Source organism: Hemibagrus wyckioides, linkage group LG07, assembly GCF_019097595.1.
Source record: "Hemibagrus wyckioides isolate EC202008001 linkage group LG07, SWU_Hwy_1.0, whole genome shotgun sequence".
Taxonomy (NCBI): Eukaryota; Metazoa; Chordata; class Actinopteri; order Siluriformes; family Bagridae; genus Hemibagrus; species Hemibagrus wyckioides.
Window position 1 is genome coordinate 16,218,183 of NC_080716.1, and position 18,584 is coordinate 16,236,766.

The 18,584-nt window shown below is 40.7% G+C and overlaps 2 protein-coding genes across 14 annotated transcripts in view; one reads left to right on the forward strand and one right to left on the reverse strand.

The window, feature by feature from the left end:
* The first annotated feature begins 912 nt into the window (after window positions 1-912).
* Window positions 913-10,223, forward strand: rcor2 (REST corepressor 2). 4 transcript variants are annotated; one of them, XM_058395665.1, is made up of 13 exons: window positions 913-1,308; window positions 3,285-3,410; window positions 3,645-3,701; window positions 4,335-4,415; window positions 4,726-4,778; window positions 5,279-5,440; window positions 6,380-6,504; window positions 6,606-6,672; window positions 7,215-7,451; window positions 7,544-7,621; window positions 8,182-8,239; window positions 8,451-8,662; window positions 8,800-10,222. In XM_058395665.1, exons 2-13 carry the CDS (start codon window positions 3,290-3,292, stop codon window positions 9,151-9,153), a joined length of 1,605 nt encoding a protein of 534 aa, XP_058251648.1. In that variant the 5' UTR covers window positions 913-1,308; window positions 3,285-3,289; the 3' UTR covers window positions 9,154-10,222. The 4 variants fall into 4 exon arrangements, with proteins under 4 accessions (XP_058251648.1, XP_058251649.1, XP_058251650.1 ...); XM_058395666.1 differs by having other exon boundaries at window positions 3,288-3,410; XM_058395667.1 differs by lacking the exon at window positions 913-1,308 and adding an exon at window positions 1,802-2,563 and having other exon boundaries at window positions 8,800-10,223.
* Window positions 10,224-10,337: 114 nt separating this feature from the next.
* mark2b (MAP/microtubule affinity-regulating kinase 2b) overlaps window positions 10,338-18,584 on the reverse strand; it is a 39,331-nt gene continuing 31,084 nt past the window's right edge. For 2 of the 10 annotated variants that reach the window (XM_058395662.1, XM_058395661.1), the window contains 4 exons: window positions 17,758-18,021; window positions 15,356-15,382; window positions 13,545-13,583; window positions 10,338-12,555 (listed from right to left, as the gene is read on the reverse strand). In XM_058395662.1, the coding sequence (XP_058251645.1) occupies window positions 12,105-12,555; window positions 13,545-13,583; window positions 15,356-15,382; window positions 17,758-18,021 (781 nt within the window). In that variant the 3' untranslated portion in view covers window positions 10,338-12,104. The remainder of the gene's footprint in view (window positions 12,556-13,544; window positions 13,584-15,355; window positions 15,383-17,757; window positions 18,022-18,584) is intronic. The other 8 variants (XM_058395663.1, XM_058395659.1, XM_058395655.1 and 5 more) reach the window with 7 other exon arrangements.

Genomic DNA, 18,584 nt, shown 5'->3' on the forward strand with positions numbered 1-18,584 from the left:
GGGAGGGGTCCTGTGCCACAAGTGCTGCTGCTATGTCTGCCTACATCCTTGTTTTCCTGGAAATCCTAGATAATTCACACTGAATGGTAACGTTCACTGATGTGCAGGGATCTACCCTTTGGGCCTACCAGCTGGGGGTGGCTATGGGAAGGACAGAAAAGGGTGTGAAGGTTGTGAGCAAATGCAAAATGTAAATTCCTTGATTTTACCATCATGCAGGATATGCAGGATAAGATCTGATTATTGCATGTGTCCTCACCTGCCACTATGATAGTGACTGATCAAAATAAATTTATATTCAGGCTTTGCCCTTCTGTAATCCTCACAAATGAGTTTGAATTTAATTCTTATAAGAGACGATCGTATAAAAAAAAAAAAAAAAAATCAAGAGCAATATTGTCAAGTTCCAGTTCTTTTCGTGCATACATTAGTAAAGGTCTAGAAGACCTCAGCACCGCAATGCACAGCTGACAGATTCATCCGCGCGTACAGTGGGAAGTAGTCCGGCCCTGATATAGCCATACTGTGGGAGCAGCGCAGGTGATGCGGGTTCAAGTCTATTGTTTGAGTCGGAATACACCAACACACCTATTTACCATCTATTTACAAAGAATAATAATAATAAAAAAAACAATCATCTTAACTATGCGAGAGAAAGAATGGTGTCTCCATTCCTTTTTCGCATTCTTATACAACACACTATTAAATGAAACGAAATGCACAGAATAAAAAATAAAGAAGAAGACCAGCCTGCTTTAACAATATGGACAGGATAGCATCGATATACTTTGCATGTTTTATGGAACTATATAACTGACATCGAAGTTAGTTAGGGAGAGGCGAGGAAGGCGGAAGGTTTGTATGGTTGAGTGGGGTGTGGTGTGGCTCTCTCTCCCCCCCCAAGCCCCGGCACATACACACACGCACACACACACGGAGAGGATCTCCATGCAGTCGATACCGTTGGACGGGTGAGAGAGAGAGAGAGTGAGAGAGAAAGAGAAAGAAAGAGAGAGAGAGAGAGTGAATATTCATCGAGGATTTAAATAGTTGTTTGGTTTATTAATATCCAGTGCGCGCTCAGTAGCGCGTTGTTAGACGACTAGTCCATCGCTGATGAAGTTTCAGTAGCACAGAGATCCAGCTAGCCAGGTGTGAAACTGCTTTCCCGGGTGGCAACTAACACTAATGTTGAACGACAGCTACTAGCTACCAACTGAAGCTGGAGGACCCAAAGCGTGGTTTTACACAAAAGAATCCCGACTTGAGAGAAGATCAGGGCCAAAAGTGAGGCGAGACAAAAGAAAGGTGATATTTTTACCCCCATCCTGCACTCACCAAGTTTAAATTAGACCCCCATTTGTTTCTGGCCGCTCCGTTTAGAGTTAATAGCCTTATGTTTAATGAACAAGGGGACGGAACCATCTCAGAGAGAGAGAGAGAGAGAGAGAGAGAGAGAGAGATCTGTTAATGATGTGAGTTCTCAGTGGAGTTGTGTTGAAAGTGAGACAAGGAAAAGAGCTTAAACATTTCGCAATTTTGAACTGGAATGGAAATCTTATAATGTATATAGATATATAATATAGATACACAATGCACTCAACGCAACGTTGTATGAAAATAAGCGCAATTAAAAAAAAAAAAAAACACGACTACCGGGCGTGACGTCACACCGGCGAAAAAGCAATTGGCAATTTGTAAAGTGGTTTATTTTGCTCGTTCCTCGTGTCCGATACCTGTGTTAATTAACTTATTTATTTTTTTATATATATATATATATATACATATATATATATATATAGAGAGAGAGAGAGAGAGAGACAGAGATAGCTTATGTGATGAGTAATTAACAACCAACAAGTCAGGCAAATGTTTCCAGTGTAAAAAAAACAAAACCACCACCACCCTCTAACCATCTTTACCTCGAAATCAGACCCGAAGTTGTGAAAGCGATCCTGAGTGACCGTTTTAAAACAATAAAGGCGTGTTTTTGTAGTTTTATTAGATTAAAAGTAGGTCACTCTGAGTCCATCATGTAAATGCGGTCTCTGGAAGCTGAGCCATGACAATGAGTGGAGCTAAAGCTCCTCTAAAACAACCAGCGGTCATGTTTTCTATAGTGAAATCAAATGGCTCCTAGTTGAAATTGGTAGTGAAGGTGTGTGTGTGTGTGTGAGTGTGTGTTGATGGAGTAATATTGAGATGTTTGGCTCCGTTACTTTGTGTGGCTTTAAAAGCGCAGCTCCTGCTAGACAAAAGGCCTCACAGAGGAACATCGCCACCAGGAGCAGGGCGGAAGTGCACGTGCACTCTCTCACTGTCCACATCTCCTCTGAACATGACTGCAAATCTCACACAGCTCCTCTAAACCTGATTTATAATCTCACACATCTGCTCTAAACCGGATTTATCTCACACTCCTTAAGCACGATCGGATTACTTGGCGATTTTTCTTTTTTTTAATTTCATGCTGTGAAGAGACACTAAAATTCAGTCCTCCTCAACTGGCATGGGTTTGAGAGCCTATGGAAAAGCCCACACTACCCCAGTAGCTCTGAGAAAGGTTTGGAGTAAACACAGAATGTCTTCTTCATTTTCATGAGATTTGTTTATGTAGAATGATTTTTTATTTTTTTTAAAATGGAGAGTGGGTACATATGGATGGCCAGAACATTTTCTTTCTGTAATTGATGGACTCAGAGTAACATGGTTGAGTAGTCCTTTTATCTGTATATTAAATTGCATATAAGGTGGTGTGTGTGTTTATTTTTTTTTAAACACTTATGTTCTCATTCCATTTATTTAACATATTTTTTGTATTTGTGTCTACGTATAATCAAATGGTGAAGCTCATTATTATTAGTAGTAGTAGTAATAGTATTATTAATCATTTATATTTATTTATTTATTTATTTATTTATTTATTTTTAATAAATATATATGAAGTAAGTGCTGTATTTTGGTTTGGGTAGCAATGAGTTCAGAGCATGAAGTTGTAACACTGGGTGTGTGCCAGTCCAATGCAGTGCACCTTTTTAAACACCTTCAGACTTTAGGGTACTTCAGAGCAGCCAGTCCACATACAAGCATGTTTTTGGGATACAGATAGAAAGCAAACTTTGCATAGATACCAAACCAAGCTCGGGATCCTGGAGATGAGAAGCAGCAACATTACTTATTGCACTATCATGCCACCTTCTGTTGTTTTTTGCTATTTAAATGCAATATATTGTCCGTCCCAATATTTAAAAAGTGGCTTTCTTGTTTCGTGTTTTTACTCTCAGCAGCCATGCCGTCAGTGATGGAGCGCTCGGGATCTGGAGTACTGTCCCGCAGCAGGGCAAAAACCGCAACCAATGGCAACAGTCAACATACTGATGAGGAGAGCAGTGATGAAGAACATTCACATGGTAGGCCTCTACCAACCAAACCTACACCTAATGCTTTGTTCCGTTCTATTGTTTTTCAGCATTTCTTCATCTGCACTTCAAACCCTTCTTGTCTTACACTGGTCTGATTCTGTAACTGGATGCTAGTCCAGCTTTATTTAGGCTTCCTTCTAGCTCTTTCTTCCACCCACATCCTCTCCTGTTGGCCTTTATGTGACTAGAAAACTCTTCCTTACCGTGTTCTTTATCTTATAGACAGCATGATTCGTGTGGGTGCAGACTACCAAGCACAGATTCCAGAGTACAAGCCAGGTAAGAGGAAGTGTGTTCATGTAAGAGAGCAGTCATCCCTTTAACCAATTATTCTGACATCTAGTTGGAAAGTCTAGTGCACTGTCTGTACGAAGCTAGAGTTTTATAGGTACAAAAGTAAAGATAGGTAATGGGGGAAAAAAGGCTAAAGATGATTGATATCATAAATGTTAGAGAAGGAGAAGAAGTTGTTTTAGAAAATGAGCTGACTATGGGAAGGAAAATGAGAGTAGGTGGTTCAAAGTAGTATGTTTTAAACCATATTTTCCTTTTTTCATTTAATCGAACAATGCCAGGGACAGTATATCATATCAGTTAATGTATCAACATGATACAAGTAAGCTTGGAATAAACACATGCTTTATTTTTTTTCCCCTCAATACAGGATAATGTGTTCATTCTTGCCAGATCTGTGCTGTACATTAGTAGCAACAGAAACACCAATTTCTATAGAGTTGATCATGTATGCTTCAAATCGATTGTTTAAGGACACAACCATGAAGTCTTATGGAAAGCCAGCTGTCTACTAATATTCTTTGTGTGAATAAACATGCATCATCTTAAACGATGAGGCATGTGGACGGATATGTGGGAGAAAAATACGCATGACTGATGTGTGTCCCTCTATGACAGAGCTTGAATCTGACTACAGTGAGAAGGACCAGAGAAGCATGCTCGTATGGTCACCTAACAGCCACGTGTCTGATGCAATGTGTAAGTACTGAATCCAGAGACCTCTATAAACTGTTACGGTGCTGGAATTGCACTGTATTGTAAACCAAACATCCCTTATAAACGCCCTTCCGAGGAAATGTTTATATTATTATGGGGAGAAGTAAGGCTATACTGTTCTTGTGAATTGCTTACTATTTGCAGCTAATGTTAAACAAGGTTTAGATTACATAAATAAAAATAGAAAACTGAGAAGAGCTTAATGCAGATCAGCCTTCTTAATCTGCAGTTATACTGATGTTTATCTGAGAATCTCACCAGACATTAAATATTTTTCTTCTGTCCTTAACAGTGGATGAATACATCTTAATGGCCAAAGAGAAGCATGGATATAATATGGAACAGGTATGCCAAACCACAGTTTAAAGGAATACTCCAGACCCATTTCAATACGATCTCTGTCGAGCACAAAGAGATGAGACAACTCTTACATATTGGAACACTGATATAATACAGAAAAAAACGCAATTCTGGTTGTTTAGATTTACACTTATCATTAGTCCCTGGTTTCTATTGAGCTACATTGTGTATATCAATGAGGCATAATCACAAACTCCTTCTCTGAACAAGTATTCATCTCAGGAATATGACAAATTATAAAGATTTAGAGCTTTATTCACAAACCCATTTGGAAAATTACGAGAAATATCTTCTCAAACGTTCATTCTGCCTGAAAAGTCTTTTTTAAGTAAATAGGTTTTCCAGTATTCTCAAAGGAAAGGGAAACATGTCCATTCATGTCTGCTAATCACATATGCTACAATAGGGAAAAGGCTGGATCTTTTAGTAGATTGTTTATTAGTTCAAAACTGATGCACAACTCTTATCACTTCTTTATTCTTTAGTCTTTGGGCATGTTGCTCTGGCACAAACACGATGTGGAGAAGTCCCTAGCTGACCTGGCCAACTTCACGCCCTTTCCCGACGAGTGGACTGTGGAGGACAAGGTGCTGTTCGAGCAGGCGTTCAGTTTCCACGGCAAGAGTTTCCACCGCATCCAGCAGATGGTAAGTGAGAGTGTATGAGAGTACAGGGGAGAGAGTGGGGATTGCGAGGAGAAGAGGAAGACAGGATGGCTTGTATAATCTGTAGTGCTCCCATCTGCCTGCTGATTCAGGAGAAGGGTGGATTTATAGCCTGCCAGAGAATCCTGCAGTCCAACATGGAGTCATACACACAAGTATTAAAAGGACTGAACAGGACCTATGGTCCACTATTAAGAATAATTCATTATTTTATATAGCTTGCTAATATTTTATATATGTTTTTTTTTCTTGTAGCTCTTTAATCTTCCCTAGAGTTTTAAAGTCCCTTTAAAACAGTTTGAGAGGTGATTTAATTCCGTTTGTTGAACTATTGAAACAGGAAGTGCTCCCTCACTACAGCTCTTTAAAATGGTGTCAAAGAGCTTTTCTGATTTCCATAACATTCAAGATGTGCATACTTAGCAAACCAGATATATAATGCAGCAGAGAGAGCTTATTTTTTGTAAGATTTCTCACCAACAATGTACCCGTTAGATAAGTCTTACCTTTTTCTTTTGGTCAGTCCAGTAAAGCAACAAAGGGACCTGGCTTTCTGAGACACATAAGACCTGTTTAACATGAGGCTGCACTGTGTATATAAAATTGTGTAAAGACCTCTCACACATGCACAAGCGCACCCTTTGAAATCTCCAGATCTGTCATAGAATCACAGCCAATGCATCTCACCATACTTTTGTACTGAGGTCTTGATTTTGAAGCTTTTAAAGGGGGAATGAATGCAGGTGCACACAAGCTTACAAGCAGCATTTGAACACTCGAGAGATGGTTTGAAAGGGGAATAATGTATAGAAAACTCTGACCAAAATTTCCTGATTGACTCATACTAACTAACACTACTCTCATGTAATTAGTATTCTCTTCACTGCACTGGTATTTTTTATTATCTTTATTATTTCTCAGCTGCCAGATAAGTTGATCTCCAGTCTGGTGAAATACTACTACTCCTGGAAGAAGACTCGGACTCGTACCAGTGTCATGGACCGGCAGGCGCGCAAACTCGTTAGCAAGAGAGAAAAAGATGACAGGTGAGAGCGATGGGAGGGGGGGGGGGGACACAAAGAATGCAAAAAAAAAAAGGCCAAGAGTGTCTTCTCTGAAGCGTTACTTAACCTTGTCTCCTTGATAGTCATGATGAGATGGAAGAAGGAGACCCAGGAAGTGACAGTGACTTTGAGATCGACACAAAAAAAGAGGTGAGGCATGAAGGGCTTTGTTTTAATAATACAGTGTGCCACTTCACTTTTACAGATGGGTGTATAAAACCCTAAACAACCAGATCTGATCTAATATTAGGATTTTCTAAGGTTGTAAAAGGGGCATATAGAGGTATCCACTGGCACATAAGTCATTTTCTTTAAAGAGAAACGTCGTCATTTACACGCTACCTGAGGGTTTGTTTTGTGATGCCTTTATTCATAAAGTTGTTTAATCATGTTCACACAAGCTTTTTGAATATTTTCCTTCAAGAAGTCATTTTCACGTCAATGTTTTTTATGGGATGAAGACAGGATGTTACGTTAAAGTACTTTAACATTTGTTTTTGTTTGGATTAAATACTGTGTGTCGCACCCCAAACCCAATGTTAATGCTCACTGTTCTGTTTTCTTGATGCACTACACCACCAATTCACATGAAATGAGGTTTTTATCAAGTCGTTAGCCTTTCTTTTATTTATTTTCATAACAAACGATCCCTTTTCGTTGTCTGTGTTTTTAAAATGTATTCTCTCATTCAGCCCAAGCTGAGCTCTGGTGCTGGAGGAGGCAGTGAGAGGAGCTCTGGGAGGTCAGGCCCCACACGCAAAGAGAGCCAAGGGGCTCAGTACCGGCACCATCCACTGAGGGCACGCCGCAGACCTCCGAAGGGCATGCACCTGGATCAGGAAGACATCGTCTCCGTTTCGGCTTCCACCGAGTCAGGAACCGTCTCCAACCGCCAGCTCGACACTCAGCTAGTGTCTCTCAAGAGACAGGTAATGATTGTGTGCACACAGAGCAATATTTGTTATAGATTTTATACCGACCAGAATTAATCACAGGATAAACTTTATCGATCCTTATGCAGGTTCAAAGTATCAAGCAAGCAAACAGTGTCTTAAAACGGAGTTTGGCAGATGGTGTTGATGCCATGAGACCGGCTGAGGTACAGTTAGACATTTCTATGCAATCACTCTCATCTGAGATTTTTCTGTACTTTTACCTTGTTTATCATGATTTTGCTTGTGATTATTATTTCTGTGTGATATTTTAATGGTGGATGGATGGATGGATGGATGGATGGAGGAGTGAACTGTCATAGCCGTAATTGTGTTGGAGGAATATTCCAGTTTTTTTTTTTTTTCTCCCTTGACCTTGATCTCCATCTGTTGCATTAGGAACATATGTGCTATTAACTGGACAAGAAATTCAACAGACTACTCAAAACCTATTAACATTAGTGTTAAGGGAGGTTGTTGAATTCAATCGAGAAACATCTGGGAATAAATACATTGTGAATAAAATGTACAAGATAAACATTATTACATGCTTTAACAACTTACCCTTAGACTTCCATAACTAGTGTTTGTCTTCACTGTATGGAAATGTGTCTGTGGTATCACCATATGCCAAGATGTTTCTTACTCATTGTTTAGGCATGCTACTGATATGTAGAAGGAAATGATTAAGTTTTCAGCAGATACTTATCATTATGTACTCTTTCAGCCCACTCTTAAGATTAACTCCCGCTGGACCACAGAGGAACAGCTCCTGGCCGTACAGGGTAAGTCAGATTAGCACTACCTTCCCTGCTACTTGACAGTAACAGATTAAGAAAAAATCTATTTGTTGTTAGCAAAGATGAAGGATTTCTACTGTCCTAGATACAGCACCGTTTGATTACCCTGTGTGTCAGTATGATTGCATGCAGTATTATTAATGAATAATTATCCCAAGATGTATGTAGTTTAACGTTGTGGCTTTGCCTTGTATAGCTATCAGAAGATATGGTAAAGATTTTGCTGCCATAGCTGATGTGATTGGGAACAAGACTGCGGGCCAGGTCAGCTCATTCTTCGTCAGCTACCGCCGTCGCTTCAACCTGGAGGAAGTACTGCGAGAATGGCAGGCAGAACAGGATGTGCTGCAGGGGAGCAGCGAGACCATGAAGGACCTGAACGGGACAGCAGGAGTGGAAGAGGATGAGGTGAGGCAGGATAATGAGATGCGAAATGTAAAAATAGCTTGTATTGAAGTGTTTAAAGTGTATTTCCTGTATGTTTTGTATAGTATTTGTTTGTATTGTTCATGATGTATAATGTCTCTGTGTTGTGTTCTATGCAGACTAAGAGGGACAGCGTGTCCCCTGCGGACTCTGGCAGTCCAACACCGCCTTCTGAAGTAGCCAGTAACTCCAGCCAGTCTTCTCCTCCGCTTACTCAACCCCCACCCTTACTACGCCCGACTCCACCGAGTGCACCACCGAGCCTGTTGCGCCAACCTCCTCCGCTTCAAACGCGCCCCCTCCAGACGCGAACTCCGCACAACCATCCTCCACCTCCACTTATCCGCCCCGCAGTAGCCTCATCTCACCACCAGAGCGGCTTGAGGAACTCCATCGGCTCCTCTGCGGCTTCCAGCGTGCAGCTGCCTCCCTCGCTGATGGGGCTCAAAGTGGAGTCTCCACACTCACACTGATTCACACATGCTGCTTGGAATGGCTTCTGGCGCTGATCTCGAACCAGTTCACATTTGTGCAAGATTAGGATGTTAATGGGAACTGGTTCTAGATCACGGCAACTTCCAAAAAAGCGCTCACACACTGAGCAGGGACTGTCCATGTGGCAAGGGGATTTAAAATACACACATTAGCGCAGTTGTTCAGGCTCACAGGATGAGTCAGGGATGGTGATAGATATAGTGTTAGACAGGTGAAATGAGTCAGCAGTAGGTATGGCATCACTCTGAAAATCCTCATAAAACACCAACATCTCCCACTGTCACTCATCTAACACAGAAAAAAACCTCAGTGCAGACTTGCCAAATACGGACCACACACACACACACCTAGCGGGCCTCAGCTTTAATAATATACCTCAGAGGAGGCCACAGAACCCACAGCTACAACAATTCAACATGATCAATTACAGAAATGACCTTTGACAGAAAACGTTGTTAGTACTTGAACCAAAATTTCTCGTTGGAGAAAAGAGAGCCTTCAGATATTAGACACTGGATTGTAATGAAATGCCTTGACAACTGAATCACAGGTTTTTCCATCGCCATGGCAACAGCAGCACATCTCCAACTATGTTACACCGAAGACAACACATGATGTTTGTGAGTGTAAACTGGGAACAACCGTTGTTTCGTTTCCATTAAAGAGCCATGTATTACTAGAACTGAGCTTTAGTGAAGCAGTTTTTTTTTTTATTTCTATTCTTGAGTCCCTGAAATATTAGTAGATAGTAATTAAGTAGAAGTAGTAGTTAATATTAAAGCACTAAATGACCCAAAATACTTGACTTTATTTTTTTTTTCTTGCACAAACACTGAAGTAACACAGAGTCTTCAGTCAGCTGTCTTACTCTTGGAGGCAAAAATGTGCAAGATGTTGCAACGCTAAAGTTAATAGTTTGTGCCAGTGGAGTTTCCCCATTTCCACCAAAACTTTGTATATGAGAAATGTTTACAGGTGAACTTGGATATGCTTGTGTTTTTCCTTTTTAGAATAAAGTGAAATGACCAAAATCTACATCCAGCTGTGCGTGTGTGTGTGTTCAGGACCTTCTTCATTCATCATCCAGTGATTCCGGTACTGGGAGAAAAAGAGTAGTTCTTGTTGCATAATTACCACACAGTTTGAGTTTCATCATTCATTTATTACTATCATTGATCATAATCATCTCTCTCTGCACCAAATGTACATTTGGAGTTCTCTCGATCCCTGACATACATCAGCTCTGACAGAAAAATATTAAAATTACAGCAATGAAAAATGATATGAAATAAAAATCAACCCTGAAGAAAAATTATATTAATAGATAACAATGACAATTGGATCCCCAGCACCTTAGACAATGATCATAGGACTGTAAATAATGTGACATTACTTTCTGGAAAAAAAAAAAAATATATATATATATATATTTATTTATATAGATATATATATATATATTTATATAGATATAAAACAGGTGCACAAGTGTCCCACAAACCACTCACAGACTTGGAAGAGACTCCATTGCTCCCTCTACTGGTTCAATAGTAACTGAGTGAGTATCCATGCATGCAAAACATGTATAGCTCAGAGGAAAGACAAGACATGGCTCACACCTTTCTCTCACACACACCTGCCTTTTTCAGCTGGCTCTACTAATGCCTGAGCAAGAATATCAAAACTGATAACAACCCATTTAAACCAAGTGGTATTCAGACCATCTGTTCCTGATGTGTAGTTGTCTGTGGGCTTGCTGCTACTTAATACAATCACTGCATGAAGGTCAAGACAAAAAAAAAGGAAAAAAAAAAAAGCCCAAAGCAACCTTTTGGTTATACACAGATGATTCACTCTCATTCAGACTGATGCACACGACAGTAGGGGACAAGCATGAAAAGGGTAATGCTCAAAGTGATGTCGGGGCTCATTTAATCTGCTACCAAACCACTGCAGCTTTCAGGCGTAGGCCTCCTGGATTTGGAAGGTGGGCTAAAAGATGAAGCCCAAACAGGCATTTAGATATCAGTCTTGTAATGACAGCGGTGCTGACGCAGGTGATGCAGTCCTCTTACTCAGTGTCTTTTCCAGTGATTGTTTAGTCCAAGGGGGAACAGGAGGTTTGTTGAAGTCTGTTGTTTCTGTGGCATTCAGTACAGCAAGACATGAACAGATTTTTAAACCACAAGGAATTTAAAAAAAAAAAAAAAAAGAAAGAAAGAAAAGGAGAACAATGCAATAAATCACTCATTTTACAACATTAAAATACATCTGATTTCTCTTCATAAAAGGGGGGGAAAAAAGACAACAAAAATACACCCATTCCAGTGCAACAAATCACAACCTAGTCAATGAAGAATTAGTCACCCAAACCATTAAAAACACACAATCCCTTGAGTGGTATTCAAGTGGTGGCCCTCTTTATTGGGTGGTGATGAGGTGTAACCCCCATTGACGGAACGAAAAGGAAGAAATGTTGGGTGAGAATGGGTTTGTGGGTGACCCCCATGCCACACAGCAAAACAAATGAAAACATGTGCAGATATCATAAACCTTGTCCGGATACCCAGTGTGCGAGCGAGTGATGAGTTGAAGACCAAACAAGTTCACGAAACTCGGGAGAGTTTTACCAAATCAGGATCTTCTCCTAGTGGATGAAAGTAAAACTGGTGTTTCTTTCCTTTCACCCTCTTTCTCGACTGAAAAATGAGAGTTAAGGCTAGCGATCCTGAACCCAGCAAAATCAACATATACAGCACTCTCATACCTCACACTGTATTTCAGCGTGCAGTATCTGTACAGCTTATTTCAACAAAACCGTCCATTTAGTTTCTCACAACATATTTCAGTGGTTACTGCCTACCGTCCCGTTTTCCCCTAAATCTCCGTCTCTATCCATCCGCCCCATTTAACCCTTGCTATCCCCCCCCCCTCATAGTTTGAGCTCATTGGCAATTTTGGATGCGATGTTCTTGAAGGCGATGGAAGTGCCGGAAATCCTTTTGAAGCGTACGCCGTTCAGGGACAGGCGGGGCAGCTTGCACACCTCCATCTCCCACTGGACGAAGTCGTCACGGGAGGGGTTGCCGGCCATGCAGAAGAGCATGTAGCGCTCACGCACTTCGTATTCACAGCTGTTAGCGTCCAGAACCTTACGGATCTCCTTCATCATCTCGCTGGGCTCCATGGACGACGTAGTCTTCATACTCCAGGTGAAGCGCAGCGAGCGAGGCTTGGTGTTGTCTTTCCCAGACGGGGGCGGAGTTCCACCCCTTGGTGACGAGGAGGAGAGAGAATCCTTGTTTTCGTCCCCACCACCCGAGCCGAGCGTCCCGCCTCCTACTCCGGTCTTCTCGGCCTTGTCGGCGCTGCTCAGCATGGATCTGGAGACGGAGATGGAGAGAAAGGGAGAAAAAAAAAAGAGAGGGAGAGATGGAAGTTGGAAAATGATACAGAAATATGACAGGAAACAGCACGGAAGTAGAAGAAGAAGAAGAAGAAGAAGAAGAAGAAGAAGAAGAGGGTGGACAAATGTATGTGAAGAAAAAGACATGAAGAGATAAGACAAGAAATAGAACAAAGGGATCATTCAAGTGTTGGACAAAAGACAGAGAAGGAGGCAGCGGCAATAAACAGGGATGAGAAACGACAGTAAACAAGACAGAACAGCCAAGAAAATGGCATGCATTTTAATGTACTGCTGTCCATTTATCGATTTTCCACCCCTATTTGACACACTCACACAATCATTGTATCTTTACTATCTATTTAAAACATAAACCCTGCTCATCATGCCCTCATGTTTTCAGTTACAAGCTTTGAAATGTCACCCATGTCCTATAACAGACAAGGTGTGTGTATGTGGAGGGAGAATGTTCTGTCAAGACATAAACGGCAAATGCTTTAAAAAACACGGTGTCGGTTATAGCAAGCCCTGCTGCAGTAAACACAATTCTGCGGTTGCAGGGAAATCGAAATCTTAGGCTGATTGTAAATAAGGCATATAGGGAATTAACACTTGGCTGAGACTGTGTGTGTGAGAGAAAAAGGGATCGGGAAGAAAAAACAAACAAAAAAAAAAACAACATGAGCAGGATGAAAAAGCAATCTATGAGGACAGGGTTAGTCACAGAATGATGACAATTAATGACAGATCACAGGCATGTCAGACTCACACACGCACACACACACACACACCCCTAAACACTAATCAATCCTGATTGGTTACAAGGAATACTATAAGCCAATTAATTCTGAATTAAAACACCCCTTCATAGTCAATTACGACTCAAAATATTTAACCATTGATTCGATCTGATTAGAAAATGATTTGATCAGGTCTTGTGTTTTTGTTTATTTTCTTTTTCCTCACCTGCTGCCCTCGTCTCGACTCTCTCCCTCATACGGGCTCCTCGAAAGAAATCGCAACAAGATTAGTTTTTATACCGGTATACTGCCACCAAGCACTTCCAAGAGTTATGGATACCCAGGTATGCAAATCCCATTCCATTAATGAAAGCTCCGTTTTAGACAGGCAGTGCTGGTTTAAAGTGTCAAAAGCAGGAGGTGTATTATTACAAAGTATGTAAGGGCAGTAGGATTGTGCTCTATAGGGGTTTGGGAACTCAAATGAGCAAATAATATGGAACGGAATGGATTTGAACAAAACCAGAGAGAACCACCTTGGACCCAGGAACCCCCTGAATGTCTACATATGAGCCCATCACCATGTCAACTACAGTCTTCCAACAAAGATCCTATAGCTGGTACAAGCCCCTGTTCACACACACACACAAACACACCAACAATAAAACACAGACACAATGTTAGACACAGACAAGGAAGGGTTTGCGTCAGCCATCTTAATGCAGGAATGCTTATGAACAGACACAGACAGACAGAGGAATGTAAATGTAAACACAGACAACAGTGGAGAGTTAAAAGCACAAAGACAACACAATGAAGCTGTTCAGCAAACACAAAGCAGCATCTCTAGGTTAAAGAGCAGAGAATATAGGTAGGTGGATATGATATAACCTGTAAAAGAAAGTTTTCATAAATTGTCAGACAATACAACTGTTGACCAGCAGAGGACGCAAAGTCATCGTGCATTACATGACAGTGCCCTCTTCTGGACAGAAGACCACCTTATCAGCAACACCAAGAGGTTACATCATAATATGAAGCACATTATTACAAATAGACCAGATAGTCAGAGCATATCAATTGGAATGCTGTAATGGATTTGGTTATTGTGATAATTGCAGTGAGTGGAGTTAGATTTCCGTACACCTGGTGCTTGCCCGAGTCACACAGCTCTCACATACGATGTGGCAGACAGAAGTGAAATACAGCGACATGTGGAAGGGGAGAGTATGAGGAAAACTAAGAGACAGAGTGGCTTTTTATGAGAGCAGGCCAAAGCCAGACAGTTAATCTCAGCTTCAGATGCTGTTACCATCCTCCTCCTCCTCATCATCATCATCATCATCATCGTTGTCATGTTAAAAGTGCTGAGAAGAAAAAGAATTAAAAGAGGAAAAATAGATTCTCCTGAAAGAATGCAGAGTAATATGATCCCCCTCCATTGCTCCTTTCCATCCTCAACATCCCCTTTTCCAGATTTTAACCTGTTGCCATACTTGGTGTTTATCCTAAATACAAGTGAGGGACAGAGTTCTGCTCTCATCTACAAAAATTTTACAACCTGGTTCTGGGTATTTTGCCCCATTAAAAAAAACCCAAAAAAACATTTTTTGGTTAACTGCTATGACATCATGCCCCATTTACCTTGGGGCAAGCCTTGAATAAGCGAGGAACGCTAGTCTACACAGCAGCGTGAACACGTGGATGAGGTCACCATTTACACTGATGGAGACAACAAAAGGGGGATGAGGTGAAAGAAGAGAGGATGGGGAACGAAAAGAATGTTAATTTCTTTTAGCACATTAAGAATGTTGAGAGTGAGCTTTTGGGTTGGATGTGGGATGTTAGTACTGGTCATAACACATCACAAATCTACCAAACATCAAAAAAAGAGCCAACCATCAAAACAGCAGAGGGGTAAACAGTATGAGGGGGAAATATAAATATAAGCTACATAAAAACACCAAAACTGGGAAAGGGTGAAGGGGCAAATCAAAATAAAAGGTTTCAGAGGGGGTTATTATTGTGCTTTCCTACCTTCTGGGGAACCTGAATGATAGATTTCTACAAAAAAAAAATAAATAAATAAAACCAAGAAAGAAAAACAAAAGAACAAACGAATGCATGTAAATATGAATGGCAGTAAGCAAAAAGCAAAATATTAAAAACTGAAGGTGTTCCTGTGAACAGTGCTATAAGTCAGATTATGTGTTTACTGATCAATACAGCACGACATTAATGTTAAAAATAAAGGGTGTTGAAAATGAGTACTACTGCCCAATTTATGGGTAGTGCTTCAATTAAAGGGAACCTCATAGTAATCTGAAATGAAACTATGTTTAGTTGGATTAAACAACAAGCATAGCATAGTTGAAATATTACAAAATGCTTTAAAAAAGACAAAGTGGTTGTTAGTGTGGCAGCAGGCACGAAGGACACTATTAAGGATAATGTACATGTTAAAGTAAACTCTCGTGGTTAATCCGGTCAGCATGATATGGTGGGGAGATTAACTGGCTAAGTGTGTTTATTTAGCTGGTGATGGAGAGTGCTCTCTTTTGCTCTTTCACCAGTTATGCCTTTCATGAGCATGCTCGTAATGAGTATTCATGGCACGGAACAGCACAAGTGGCTTTACGCGTTGCATAATACCTGGAATCCGCGCCGTCTAACTGTTTTCTTTATCTCTATATTCTCTCTTTTGACTACAGTTAGTGCGGAGAGAATAAATATTGCAACATGCTTATTGCCGTCTGTGTAACTGTGATGCTTACCAAAACGTGTACTTATTTACTCCTACTATATTAAGTACATAGTCAAGATAATCTGAAAGCAGCTGAAGTTGTTATTACAGAAGAAATTAAACTGAGAAACACATGTAACAGTACTCTGACTCTCAAAGATTTAATATACAGGGTGGATCATTTGCTGGGATGGAAGTGGGAAAAAAACCCCCAAAAAAGCCAAGTATATGACTTCACAGCTCAACTAATGCTCTTAGGTGCACACATCATTAACTGTACTAAATATATATGCATGAAGTGAGCAAGGTATTACTTATTACCTACTCTAGTGGAAACTACACAAGCTGTTTTTCCTCAAGTAACTGCTTTTCCAGACAAAACCAGTACGAACCCTTTTGGAGAATACAACAGCCATTCCATCTGGAGATCGTATATGGATTTTACTTCGTAAGGTTCAAAATACACACAGGACCCGATGTTGCTCTGTGTATTTAGGCATGTTTTCTAAGCCATATATATATACACACTATCGCTCAAAAGTTTGGGATTACTCGAAAAATGTTACTGTTTTCCAAGGAAACACACACGAAATTAATCTGAATAGAAAATATAGCAAAAGAACAGGACATGCTGACATGTCAGAGTTAGAAATAATGATTTTGATGGAAATGATGAATGTTTTCTTCAATCTTTGCCTTCATCAAAAATTGACCATTCTAGCGGTCAATTTTTCAAGATGAGATTTCACCCTATGCTTCCTGGAGCATCACCCACAAGATGAATTGGCTTGATGGAGTCTTCTTCCGTAGCTGAAATATGCAGGTGATCCCAAACTTTTGAGCGGTACTGTATATAAAATGCTAAGATTTGAGGTCTATCCATGTTTAATATTATGTGAAACTACTACAAATATGAATATTTTACTGAAGTTACACCGGCACATTTTCTACAAAGCTCTGGCAGTGAGCACACACCAAGGTGTCCCCAACACAAGTATTTATAGGGCTGGGGAATGTGATACCTCTGCTGTTACCATGGATACTGTCACCACAGAGGTGGAGAAAAGGTGGCAGTGGTATTACGTTCACAGTGTGCTAGAACCCAGAAGCAGGAAATGATGAAATAGATGAGAAATGTGAAGGTGTGGTAAAACAGTATTGTCAAGATTAGAGGCACTGTCAATGAGATTTAATTTCCAAACAAGGACTTGACCTTTGGAGAAAGATCAGATGTGACATTGTCTAAACAGCAAACTCTCCATAGTGGTCACGCACTGGTGCATTTGTGATAATTTGAGCAAGATATCCCTCATAAAGCACTGGTGTGTATGGGTAAAACAAAAACCTCAAAACCTTACTTCCCTGTTTGAAATGAACAAATTAAAAATGCAGAGAGAGCGTGAGAAAAAAACCCGCACATATCCAGCTGCAACAGGAAGCAGACGTGTGAATAATGTGAAGGTGACTTCCTTCTTATCACTTGAAAAGAATCTCTCTCTCTCTCTTCCTTTGAAACACTTCCATCTGTTTCTCATCTAAAACAGTTGCACATGCTACCTATGCCCTTACTTCACTTTGTAATCATTTTGGACAAACAGCATTTCCCCAGCTAGCCACCTCATAAACCTTTAACCGCGTCCCCAATGCGTCCATCAACCAGAGCTAAGCACATATTGCCCTGTGCATTCATTCTTACCTGCGCACAAACTTGGAGGTGAACTTGCTGAAGATGCCTGAGGTTGGTGGTCTCCGCTGCTGGCTGGTGCCATGAGACAGGGAAGGTGAGGCTGGAGGAGGGTGATATGGTGAACCTTGTTGATCCCGTGCCCCTCTCTGTTGACCGATGTGGAAGGTGTTTCGAGCGGGCACCCCACGTGGAAAGTTGGTACGCTCCGGCCCCGTAGCGCTGCTGATGTTGTAAGCTGATGGGGACGCACCAGGCGCTCTCTGAGGAGGACCACTAAAGAGAAAAAAATATTTTCCCACAAAACAAAAATGGTAAATTCAAAACCCCTGCTTGATAATTCTCAAACTCGTCTCACGGGTAACAGACAAGGGGTTGATCTTCATAGCACAGCAAACAAGACATGCAATTAGAGCAGTACTGTAATGCAAACAATTCAGTGAGCAATTCTAATTTAAAAAAATACGCCAACATCAAGTACTGTATATCTCTAGCACATCTAAAATGTGCCCGGGTGTGAGATACAGGGAGGTGTGATAATGACTCACTCCTGCAGTGAACTGGTAGAATGTGTTATATAATCTCAAAATAAAGAAATATGCTCTGCATGAAAAGAGATCTCAGCAGACATCACGTCTCATCAAATCATGGAGCTGAAAGCTTACTAATAATGTTTAAGTTGAAATCCAGGAAGCAGGTGCTTAATATCGCATAATCAGAGAGAATCGAAGAAACTGTGCTCAAGTATGTGCCCAGAAAATAACTTCTTGTGCCAAAACCTGAAATTCCAATGAGAACTCTCTTGACAGAACCAGCAGCCAGTAAGCTGTGGGCTGTGT

Excerpts from the sequence above, each read along its gene's own strand:
- rcor2 (XM_058395665.1), top strand. The coding sequence starts at position 3,290 with ATGCCGTCAGTGATGGAGCGCTCGGGATCTGGAGTACTGTCCCGCAGC. Across the intron at positions 4,416-4,725 it reads CCACGTGTCTGATGCAATGT|TGGATGAATACATCTTAATG; the intron begins GTAAGTACTGAA and ends TGTCCTTAACAG. Across the intron at positions 6,673-7,214 it reads AGATCGACACAAAAAAAGAG|CCCAAGCTGAGCTCTGGTGC; the intron begins GTGAGGCATGAA and ends TCTCTCATTCAG.